General features: G+C 39.6%; 2 protein-coding genes across 3 annotated transcripts in view; both read left to right on the plus strand.

Annotated features, from left to right (window-relative positions):
• LOC138020023 (protocadherin Fat 4-like) overlaps nucleotides 1-5,056 on the plus strand; it is a 125,303-nt gene extending 120,247 nt beyond the window's left edge. The window contains exons 67-72 of one of the 2 annotated variants that reach the window (XM_068867013.1): nucleotides 822-1,019; nucleotides 1,129-1,194; nucleotides 1,714-1,773; nucleotides 2,298-2,378; nucleotides 2,696-2,744; nucleotides 3,380-5,056. In XM_068867013.1, the coding sequence (XP_068723114.1) occupies nucleotides 822-1,019; nucleotides 1,129-1,194; nucleotides 1,714-1,773; nucleotides 2,298-2,378; nucleotides 2,696-2,744; nucleotides 3,380-3,514 (589 nt within the window). In that variant the 3' untranslated portion in view covers nucleotides 3,515-5,056. The remainder of the gene's footprint in view (nucleotides 1-821; nucleotides 1,020-1,128; nucleotides 1,195-1,713; nucleotides 1,774-2,297; nucleotides 2,379-2,695; nucleotides 2,745-3,379) is intronic. The other variant, XM_068867012.1, reaches the window with a different exon arrangement.
• A 4,141-nt stretch (nucleotides 5,057-9,197) lies between these two features.
• LOC138021915 (somatostatin receptor type 5-like) overlaps nucleotides 9,198-12,500 on the plus strand; it is a 12,251-nt gene continuing 8,948 nt past the window's right edge. Inside the window, exon 1 of the mRNA XM_068868940.1 lies at nucleotides 9,198-9,325. The gene's annotated coding sequence lies outside the window, so the exon portion shown is untranslated. The remainder of the gene's footprint in view (nucleotides 9,326-12,500) is intronic.

The raw sequence follows: 12,500 nt of genomic DNA on the forward strand, positions 1-12,500 counted from the left end.
CACTACATCCGGGAACGAGTAGTCATATTTAGCAAAGACTTCATGATTCCCGCCTTTTTTTGTTTGTACTAATACGCAGTATTTGTATTGAAGCCTGCTTTTCAATCTCTACCATGTATATTTATTGCCCATATAATAAATGGAAAAATTGAGTGAGTGCCGAGTGGGTGCCAGGGGGGTATGCTCCCCCGGGAGAAAGTTTAAATCTGATTTCTTTTAGATCATTTTTCCTGCATTGTGAGGTTATTTAATGACACATTTTAGTCATGTTACAATAACAAATTTACACGGGCAGGAAAAAGGAGAAGAGGCTATGGGGTCCAGATTTCTCACTGATTTCTTGTCAATTTCACCATTTCTTAGATGACCATGGGTTTTTCATTTGCAGAACAATAATCATTTATTTGATATCTATATATAAATTATTGTTAAACCAAGTTCAGCGGGAGATTTTGCTTGCTCAACCGGAGAGCTGGAGATTGAGTCCGAAATCTGGAGACTTGGCATCTATGCAAACCGGCTTTAAGAGGGTATAGACACTAGGTATGTTTCTGTAACACTCAGAGCAACGGACACGGCAACCAATGTTTTATCTTTGATTTTCTCTTTATGTTCTTTTATTGACAAGGCTTCGTAGCATTATTTCGACGTGATTTCTTGTCACGGTTTGAAACGATTTATCGCTTTCTTGATACAAAACTCGGGCACCGTAAGGAAAACACTAAAACTGCATGCAGTTTCATACTTGTTTCGCCGAATTGGAAACACGTTAAACGTAAACTTTTAAATCCGACTGAATCCAAATTATAATTTTTCTTCAGGACAATTGAGAAATACACAGACCACCTAAATACGCTCTACGCAAGATGGAAGATCCTGGGACCCGTTCCATCCGCCACACATCCTCCCACTGAGGACAGTAGCGTTGGTAACGCTGAATTGGCATTGATTATCTTAGGATCTGTTGTAGGGCTTCTTCTGCTACTTGGTTTATGTTTTGCCATCAAAACGCGCTGCAGGTATTTTTAATGTTGTTTCACCGTTGGAATAGCAGGAAATTGAATTTACCAACCCAGAAGTTGGGTATGCTATCCTTCTTATACTAAGTAGTTTTAATTCTTAATGCAGAGTGAAGAAGCGTGAAATGTACAGCTCCCCAAGGGGAAAGCCAAAATTTGGAGACATCAATCGCCAGTGAGTATAATTTGTCGAGCTTGGGGTTAGGAAGTATTTAAATAACTGTGTATCTATAGCGAGAGAGGTGAGGGTGGGTAGTTCATTCTTCTAAGGGACCCCGATGGTTGTGCTAAGCTTTTTACAAAATTATTAAGTAATGGGATATCGCAACACGTTAATTTTTAAAACAGCAACTGGCAATTTGACTTTGCCAAAGCAAAGCAAGGAAACGACTTGCATCCCAAAAATCGAAAAGAATTTGCCGCATCTTATCCGCAGTCGTGGTTAGGAGCTTTGTGTCAATTAAAGAAGAGCAAGATGTTATACGCGATTGAATAATAATTTAAATAACTCAAGCTTTGTGTTAAACCACTTTGAAGCATTAAAAGAAGCCCTTGGCCTCCACCTCATGCTTTTATAAGCTTTGTTGTGTTTTGGAAAATTAAGTGACTGAACAATCTTAGATTTTTGATCTTTCACAGTTTTGTTGTATTTCTTATGGTATGAAGATTTGCACTTAAATAAACTCTTCTTTAGGGGATCCTGGTCTTATTACGATGACGAAACTACTGAAGGCAAGAATGTGGCTTCCGTTAGGTAGGTTTGAAGTCAACAATCGACCCAGATTTACCACGGAACGAAAACTACTATTTTAATACAAGTTGAAATATTGGGCAAAGAGATTGAATTGACATAAAAATTCCCCCTGGACCCAACATCAATTAATTTTCCTTAAAACTAAATCATGATGTCAAAACAAAATGTTTTCCTTTATTAGTTGTATTTTTCGTGTTGAAATGGTAAGGTAAGGGGTGGTTTTATAAGATAACTTAAGTTTCAGAAATTCTACCTTACACAGTCAAAAGCAACCTCAAGCCTCAAACACGATGACAATCTTTAGTCATGTGATTCATCGTAATTTGAGTAAGTTAAGCGGTTCACCTGCTCGTAATTGTCCCTTACCTATAATCCATACTGTCTCACTACAGTCTTCTAGAGGATGACTCACAAATAGCCACATTTCAGAACAGTTATAGGAAGTGACTGGGATGCAACATAACTTTGAGGTAGCCTAATGTGAAAAGCCGGCTAAGAGAATAATGCGAGTTGTATTTTTGCAGAATACATTCTCAGCCAGGCAGTTCATATGGGAGTGATATGGGAATGTACAGTTCAGATTATATACTGACCAAGAAAACACGGTAAGTTTCTAATATTCGTCGACGAATCTGTCCAAGGAAGCCTTTCAGTGGAAAGGCGGCCTATTGTTTGAAGTACAATTTTGTGTAAATTATTCAATTACTTTTCATATCCCGTCCCAACCATTGTACACCGTTTTAAAAATCAGGAAAAGAACATCCAACTTCCCTGACTGAGGAATCCAGTAGTTTTCCTTAGTAGGCTTTTTTTTAAGCTAGGGGTAAGACGGATATGACTGAATTTGTCTGGATGTTTTAAAGTATTCGAACTTCATGATTAGTTTCGAACACCCTTAATTGTTTTGTTTGTTTTTGTTAAGTTCACTTGAAGATGGGATTTGGGATGAAGAAGATTACTACTTGCCACAGGTAAGAAAAAAGAACGTTAACAAGATATTGGGGAAAAGTAATCTGCGAGTAGCTTTCGATAGAATATAGTTTGCTGAAAGAGTTAAGGGCGGCACTTTATAATAGTGAAACCCTTAAAGAGGTAGGTAACGTTATAATATTTCAATATCAGAGAGATTTCGCATAACACGTGAGGCTCAATTTGCGTTTTGCCAGAAATCAAAGCAAATTGTTTGATTTCAGCTCATTTTTGCCTGTTATATATAGATACCGTGCTCTCTCAAAAGAGAAAGAAAAGTTGAAATAATAGGATTTTCTTGCTTTTAGAACAAGCAGTAACCTGTCGTTTGACGTTTAACACAAGGCGAGATCAGCTCTTTATTAATTTTTTGTCCACTTAGGTAAATGTGAAAGCCATGTCTGAAAACGAAATTCGGACTGAGTGAGAGGGCATGACTCTATTTTTGAATATGACTGAGAGTGCCAAATCGACCAAGATTATTGCAAATGACACCACAGCGATACTTCTCCGCAAACAGACTTTCCTAAAACATAACATGGCAAGATAATAATGAATAAATAAATGAAAAAAAGCAAGAAAACAATTTGGCTTCTAACTCCCAGGACTGAATTCATTCATCCATCCATGTTTTTAGCATTCCAAACAGGGTTCGTATCTAGATGACGACGGAGAATCAGATCATGGCGCTGCAGCAAGTGATATAAGCCAGGGCAGCTCAGCTCATTCTTCAAAAAGCATTGCTGAGGGATTTGTCGTTACCAAGGTGTAGTGACACCCTTTTCGTGTGGTCACCTATCGAGAGATCAGACGAAACCTGAATGAGATAAAACTTTTTGAGGTCGACCTTAGTATCCTGCATTCCTTTTCGTAAGCTGTTTGAGAAAGGATATCTCTTCCAGTCAAGGGTAATGCGTCATGATCTTAATTTAAGACTAGAGAAACTTTAGCTTTTACAATGAGATACTGGCATTTCTTACAATACCCTCATCTTTTAGTGGTCCTGAAAAGGAGTAGGAGGAAGAACAAACTAGAAATAATGAAGGTCAGACTGAACTTTTGGAATGCAGTGTAATGTATATTTAAGTTTGAAATTTGCACATAGCATGACGCCGATCGTGAGAGACCTTTTAGCGCAATAACCTTTTAAAAAAGTAAAAACCCCATGTATGCTTGCTCTTAAAGAATTGAACCCTAGGTCGCCAATTTCAGGCAAAGATTGAAGCAGAACCATTGAAAGTACACAAGGCAAGGAGTTTAACTATAAGATACCATTAACTTTTGGTTTTGTCTTTTCTCAATCATTTTACGAACCTGTCGACTTTCTTTTCGATTGAACCTAAGGCGCCACTAAACTTCAGTACCCCCCAAAAATTAATGCAGGATTAAACAAGCTTTAAAATTAAAATAACTTAACTGTGTACAGAAGCCCCTATGCTGGATAAAGTTAGGTACTTAACATCTTGGGTATACAGATGTTTAAGCGACCAATTAATTAAGTATTTAAACTCGTACTACGTAAATGTCCCAGATGAAAAATACGTTTCAAACACCAAACGCCTCGTTCCCAGGCTTCTGGATGCTGCTTAGTTTTCGGTATCCAATCATTCCCCACCTTGAATAAAATTCCAACCCTCAAAGCAAAAATAGAAAGTTGTGGTAAATGCAAAGGTTAACCAAGAATTAGGGGAAAGCCCGGTTTTTTTTTGTTCTTTCATTTAAATTTGATTGCCGTGTGTTTCGTGAGTTTGTTTTTGTTCTAAGGGAAAGTTTGTGATTACGAAAAGTATGCAAACGCCGCAAGATGTGGCCAAAGCTTAAATACCGGGCAGTTTTGCATGTCAGGTACATTCTCCAACCCCCTTTACCTGATATATGTTACATGTAAGTAAACCTATACATTTTGCTATCTTGAGTTCTAAACCTTCCGTAGTAGTAGTAGTAGTAGTAGTAGTAGTAGTAGTAGTAGTAGTAGTAGAAGTTAGCCTAACCGTAACCCTAAGTGCACTTTGAATTTCCCTTTCCAATTTCGTAGTATTTATTTCTCTACAATGATCAAAGTGACGTAAAATAAATGTGCGATAATGTGCTTCCCTGGTTTTTACAGGCAGTATATTTTTAAGCCTATTTGTTACCCGCCACCTTTCGACAGATTGATGCAAAATGCTTCCATTCCGATTTATGAGCGCTTTTCCCCTAGTGTAATATTCCGAAGCTAAAAGCTCTGGATATTGTTTTCTTTCACAGTATCTTACATGTTGAAAACGTCGCTTCTCAAATAAACACCTTCCCTGGTGCTCCCACCATTAAAATGCTCACCCCTCCACCCCCGCTCCCTCCTGTTACAGCTCAGACAAATCTATACACCATATCAAATCCAATGGTTATATATCTTCATATGCTCACGACTCAGTGTTTGTTTTCTCAATTTCTGCAATAATAGATTTTCTTGAATAGTAAAAACAAATAAATAAACAAATAAATAAGGGAAGATCGTAATTGTGTAGTACAAGAACCCACAGAAGCACAAGACCTTGAAGCGTGTAACTTGCGACTCTTTTCCTTGGAACAAAGCTCGGAATTTTAGGACACCAATTTTATGCCCAAATATGGACAAAAATAAGATGGGAGCTGCAGGTGAGGGAAAATGCGCGGGCTACGTTACATCCATGTAAGGAAATTTCTAAACTCAAAACGCTTCAAGGTCATGAGCTTGTGCAAGAACTTATGAAAGGCCCTCGATCTTGCTGAACCTTTAGTTTGTTTGTAAGGGGCGGGCTTGATTCTAAGACGATCAGACTATATGGTTGGACGGCCTAACATTGTGCTCGTAAATTGTTAAGGCTGAAAACTTAGAAATGACCCAGAAGGTGTAAGAAGTGATCTACATACAGAGCTATTTAATAGTGTAACAATAACCTTCAATGTCCATGCATTTATCACTTACAAACTAGTTAATTGCAATTCATTGTTATGACCTGCCAGGGTATTTAATTCATAGGCTTCAATCAATTCAGAATTGCATAGCTCGTCCCGTGTAATCTGTAATGGGAATACAATCATACTACTCCAGTCCTTAATGAACTGCACTGGTTATGTGTCCAAGAACGAATAGTTTTTAAGATTTTTGACTTACAAAGCTATAAATGGCTTAGCGCCATGTTATATTAGTGATTTACTAAGGAGATATGTTCCTGCACGTCAATTAAGATCTTCTAATAAGCTTTTTCTAGTGGAGCCACAGTCAAATCTTAAAACCTATGATGATCCATACGATATGGAATAACTTACCTTGTAAAATAAGGAATAGTGGTAGTATTGATGCTTTTAAGAAGAGTTAAAAAATGCCCCTTGTGTTCTTAAAATCGAAGTTGGTTTTTGCGAACATCGGAGTTTGCCTTTGTGAAAATCGTACTTTGTTTCCACAAATTGGACTTTGTGTCTGCTGAATCTGGAGTTTGTGTGGGGAATATACGCTGACTCCCAGAGACCCTGAAGACTCGCTGAGCTCCACACTTTAAAACCACATTTTAATGTTTACTCGGCAAAACCCTTCTCCTCAATGCAATAACACGAAACAAAAAAGAGTCACAGTTCCACTTGGGTAGTCACGCAGTCACGCAACGTTCTCATTTGCTTGTTTCAGCAAAATCTGAAGTTTGTGTTGTTGTCAATGTTGTTGGGTTTTTTTTATCGCAAAATGGGATTCAGATCGTGATACGTTGACGTCCGAATAGAATTGGCCAGCAATTTCCTGGACATGCTAACCAATGACTTTTCTACAAACTCGTACAAACTCTTGTGTGACTTGAATAAAATAAAGGGCTTAAATAAATTGCGTCAATAACCGTCAAGTTTACGAAAAGGATAGGGGATAGCTGCTCATTGGCACGAAGCCCTGGAACGTAAGTTGGTAGTACATTCTCAAACAGTTTTGCTAAGCTCCTTAGCAATAAAACACAAGGTACCGAGTACGACACTCCCGATAAATGATCATGAATCGACGATCACGAATTAACAGTGATGTCGAGGGTCCGGGTTTCTTTGAACCGAAAAACAAAAACACACAACAACATTGACAACAACGCGAATTCGGAGTTCAGGTTTTACGGGAAACTCTCTAAATCTCGAAGGATTTTTGCAAACAAAAAGTCCGATTTCCCCAAAGGCAGACTCCAATGTTCGCAAAAGCAAGCTTCGATTTTAAGAACACAAAAACAAAGTCCGATTTAGAAAAAAACTAAGAATTCCCTACGAGCATCCGTAAGCTCCTTTTTTCACTGATTTCCACCATAAATGAAAGGCAAATCCCGGTCATTCGAAAATAACTGGACTGGACAGGACAACGAAAATGGAAGCAAAGAAAGTGAAGAAAAGAAGACACCCCAACCCCGGCCCCGCGTTTTGGCTACCACAGAAAAAACCCCTCGTAGTGATCAGTAATCTTGAAGTGAAGATTCTTTTTGAACACTAATACAATTCCTCAACCTGAGAACCACAAGACGTTACTTCAAATTTCAAACCTTAGAACAAGCCAAGCCAGCAAATTCTTGCTCCTGTGATCCTCTCGATCGAACATTGGGAGTAGGTATCAGGCATACCCCATTTTCCAGAATTCATTTCCTCCATCGTCTTTTGAGGTGGCTCAAGCCAGTTTCAACAATCTAGTGGAAATGTCACGACTCTATTCGAAGGATTAACTCTACAACACTGTTCCTCATAACGACAATGTTATGGCACCAAATCTTAGTCTTAAGCCGGGTTTTCACTAGCGACGCATGCACAACAGATTCGTGGTAAGTGAACACGAACCATAACGTAAAGCACAAGCACACGACGCAGAGACAAGGATTCAGTAATACCATGTTCTCTCCTACAACGCGGCGCTGCGAGTGGAATCTGGAACAGGTATTTTTTATTGGACGAACATCACAGCTTGCGTTGTGCGTTAGTTACATCCCGTTTTCACACAACGCAAGCAAAGCACAAGCATAAGGAAAAGGAAAAAAAAAGATCCTTGCGTTTGTGCTTATACTTGTGTCAGGCCCCTTTCACGGTGAAACAAGCGCTCTTGTGCTTGCGTTTGTACTTGCATCGCTCGTGAAAACCGGGCTTTAGACATACATACATACATACATACATACATACATACATACATACTTACATACATACATACTTAATTGACCATTCCCCATAGGAGCTTTTCAGGGCCAATGACAAACAATCACGACAGAACAGAACATTCAACAACAACTGTTAAGAAGCCCAACTGACCGGAGGCAAATCAGTTGGCTATTTACAAGTGCATCTGAGAAGTTGAACCAGGGACTACCAGGAACAAATTCTACGAGTGCTCAGAACGTGTCTTGAACCCGGGATCTCCGGATCTCAAGGCAAGCGCCATAACCACTGGGCCGCACTGCCTCCTCAATTGGAAAGGCAAATAGTCGAACGCAAGACACGACAGGCGCGAGCTAAAAAACCCCATCCAATTCTCTTTCAAATGGTCACGCTGATGGTTCGCGAGATTTTGAACGCTTCATTCTTTCAGTAAGCAGAGACGCTAAAATAGTAGTTTTGCCTTCGTGGCAATGCTCAGTGACGTTATTTAATACACTGAGGTCAACTGGAACTCACCAATTAGATAGTGATAAGATAAGTTGATAAGATGCACAGAAAGACTGAAAAGATGGTACCAAATATTTGTCGAGTTGATGGATTGCAATAGTGTTATCAAGAAGCGCAAGAGTATTGATTGAAACGTCCATCTCAATTTGCGACTTAATTGATCTTTCGCCGCCCTTGTGCAAATACGTGATACTAAGATGTCAGCTACAGACTTTTTCGGGGACATAAATAAATGAGAGACAAACAAGAAACCATTAAAACGATAATTTTGACTCAAAAATTAAAAGCTATTGGAAATTTACTTAAATACACCTATTAGAAGCGCTGAACGTGAAATGCCTACGCCCTCATATTTTAAAACATGTGCCGGCCGTGTATACTGTGATCAATAAAGGTGAAATGGACTTAACCCTACTTCTATTGAGATTATATCCCACAGAGAAAGTGATATTTTGATCTTAATCAAAAAAGTTTTAAATTAACAGGTGTTCCAATTAGCACAAATTTCTTTGGCAAAGAACATCGACACACTCCAATCATCTGCCACGTAATATCGTTGGCTTTGTAAAACAAATCATTTGACAACTTTCAACGAATCAACAAAAGTACACGTTACTTTGGGAATAATAACAGTAATAAAGAGAATAAACAACAAAATTATAAGAAAAATCAATTCCACCTGGAATATTTGAATTGGATTCTTTTTTCTTTTTGTCAACTGATGAATATGGTTCCACTAAACAATTAAGTGTTTGAGTCATATATCAACTCTCCTCTTTTATAAATCAGCAATCCACCAGAATTCCTTTCTTGACTTTTAGTACTCCGGAACACCAACCGTGACACTGAAATGTCGCAAACTTGAACGTTTCCTTGCAACTTAAGTCTTGTGAGCAACAGGCAGGAATTTAGACGAGTTTGATCAGCTTTATAGTCGTATTCAACAGCTTTGCAGGTGAGAAATGCCTTGTTTTGTTAGTTAGTTTTGTTAGTTTGTTAGTTGCGAGGGTATGGATATTAAAAATAAAAGCATGTTGTACGGACGTTTCAAAGTTGAAACTTAGCCTAGCACAAACATCTTACTGGGTTAGATGTGAGCCCAGATAAAGGGGCTGAACAGTGGAGAAAACCTAAAGTAACTGCTTTTTGGGAACACAGCAGGAAACAATCAAGCCAACAACCATTAATTGCAAGTTGGAGGGGGTACCAGGAACAGATTCAACTAGAAGAGCCGGATTAAACACAACAAAGATCTTTAATGGCAAACATCGCTCACCGCTCCCGTTTTCCACTGCACTCCTCATGTACCACTTTCCAAAGTATAGCAACACACTGTTTATGCAATCTACACGAAACATCCTACATCCCTTTTCTTCCTCAGAGAAGCACAAAATCTTATAAGTAATAATGACAAACAACAACGCAATAGAACTCTCTCTGAGACAAAATTACGAAAGTACATTTAGAGGTCAATGTTCCAAATGTTCACTACATAACGAAGTCCTTTAAACTTCTTTGGTATGTTCCGTGTCCGCACTGATCAGGGCGATTTCACAGGGACACTATTCTCCATCCTCAGGTTCAACTTGTCTTCCTGCTCTCTCCCGTCATCCCCCTGATCAACAGGAACGTTTCCAACTTTCATTTCTTGGGGTACTGGTTGCTCGTCCCGCAAAGATCCACTGAGCTGTTTCCCTCTTTCATGGTAGAGCTTCACATGTGTAGTGTTTCTGTTATATTGGGTTCCTTCAGGCGATTCAACCAGAACACTGTTTCCACGCTTGTCAATCATCTCGTTAGGCCGACTCTCAAATGGAGTGGTCCACTTGTTTAGCCGCTGTTGTTTTAACAAGACTTTGTCACCCACCACCTAAATATTGCCTTCCGCATTACGAGCTCTGTCCGCATATTCTTTCATTTTGCCCTTTTTGTCTCTGTCTCGATCTCTCACTTTTTCGTCGAGCGAAGTTTTCTTCGGAACAACAACTCTGCTGGGCACACACCTGTGCTTGGATGAGGGGTGTTCCTATATGCAACTAAATACGTCAGCACGGCTTTCTTCAAATCTTCTCTCTCAACTTGAGAAATCTGCATTCGTTTGAGGAGAGACCTGTTTTGGAGCTCAATTTCACCGTTCGCCTGTGGCCACAAAGGAGTGATCTTTCTATGCTTAATGCAATTGTCCTTTAAGAATGCTTGAAAATATTCTGCAACGAAATGAGAACCATTATCACTTGTCACTGTATAGGGCAAACCATGAGTCGCAAACATTTTTCTAGGCTATTGATTAGTTCACAGTTCACAGTTTAAAATCTACTCCATAAAGATACACATGGAACCTCTTACAGGCCCACACAATCCCTAGGGCCTCCTTCTCTGTTTGCGAATACCGTCGTTCTACATCTGAAAGTCCTCTACTCGCATAACTTATCACACGGTTTTCTCCCTTCTGTTCTTGAACTAGGACCGCTCCCAAGCCAACTGGGCTTGCATCTGTAATTATTTTTGTCTTGGGGTTGTACGATCAAAGAATCCTAGTGTGTCTGCTTGAGCCAACCGTCTCTTCAAGTCTGAAAAGGCTACTTTGTTGACACATGTCATGTCCACAAATAACCTAACATCACCATTTGGCTTGGGAGTCACCACAACAGGGTTCACCCAGGGCGTTGGGCCCTCAACTTGCTCAATGATGTCTTCTCGTAATAATTCATCAAGCTCCTTCTCAATCTTTTCCTTTAAGCTGAATGCAGGACGCCGTAAGAGTTGCGCAACTCGATGGGCTTGTTCATCAATGTGTAGTCTCAGTTGAAAGCCTTTCAACTTTCCAATTACTGTAAAAGCATCATTGAATCTCGTTGTCAGTTCACCGTGATTTACACGTACCACACCCAAACTCAGTGGCTGATTCTCGTCCCAGTGATGGTTCTCCTTGCCCTTTGATGACTGTGACTTCAGCTGACACACTATTGCTGCCTAAATTCAAATCTGCTATAAAGGTTCCACTTCACTTCACTTCAAGAGGGGTAACTACACCATAGGCATACAACTTTTTTGTACTTCTTCTTGATACGCACTTGATATGCTGCTTCTTCAATTTTTCCCACAATGCTTGGTTAATGACATTTGCACTTGCTCCAGAATCAATTATCACCTCCACCGGAATACCCCCAATGTTAATCGTGCCACCCCGATAACATTGACCCCATGATAAAGTCGTATCTCAACTCTTCCGTCTGGTCTGTCTATCATCAACTCGGTTCACTGACACACAGGAGAGACTCACACTCTGGGTTTGCCTTTTTACTGCATCGTAATTCCGGGCAATCTCCTGTAAGGTTTAAAGTGTGAGCGTTTAGCCTTTTTCCTGAAGCTTGCGCCGTAATTCATTGGAATTACACTTCGATATTATTTGATCTCTGATCTGAGCCTCCATTTGATCGCCATAATCACAATGCTGAGCTTTGCTTCTCAATCGTACCGCAAATTGGTCAATCGTTTCATCTTCCCCTTCCACCATTTCTCTGAATAAATGCCGCTCTTGTGGAGTGTTAATTTGTATGACAAAATGTCTGGTTAAAGCATCTTCGGCCTTCTGATAATCTTTCACACTCTCAGTGTCGGCCAAAACATCAAACATATCTTGGACATCTGGTCCAGCGCAATGCAGAAGAAGAGCTCTCCTCTGCACTTTATTGTCGTTCTTATCGGAGAAAATAATCAAACCTTTTTCATCCGCATATAACTTAAAACTACGAAGTCATCGTTTCCACTCAGTGCCCACGCTACTCGGATCACTGTTGACATCAAACGGTCGAACTCCTCCAATATCCAAATCTCTCAAATTCATCTTCAATGAAAACAGTATTCACACCCTCAAAAAGCATCCTCGTCGCCAGTTGTAGAATACCGTGAACAGATTCAACTAGATGAGCCGGATTAAACACAACAAAGACCTTTAATGTCAAACATCGCTCACCTCTCCCGTTTTACACTGCACTCTTCATGAACGACGTTCCGAAGTATAGCAACACACTGTTCATGTAATCTACACGAAACATCCTACACAAGTCAACAGTGCCAAACCGGTTATGGCATGAAAAGGGAAAAAGTTATTAATTACTTTGTGAAGG

Source organism: Montipora capricornis, chromosome 10, assembly GCF_036669925.1.
Source record: "Montipora capricornis isolate CH-2021 chromosome 10, ASM3666992v2, whole genome shotgun sequence".
Taxonomy (NCBI): domain Eukaryota; kingdom Metazoa; phylum Cnidaria; class Anthozoa; order Scleractinia; family Acroporidae; genus Montipora; species Montipora capricornis.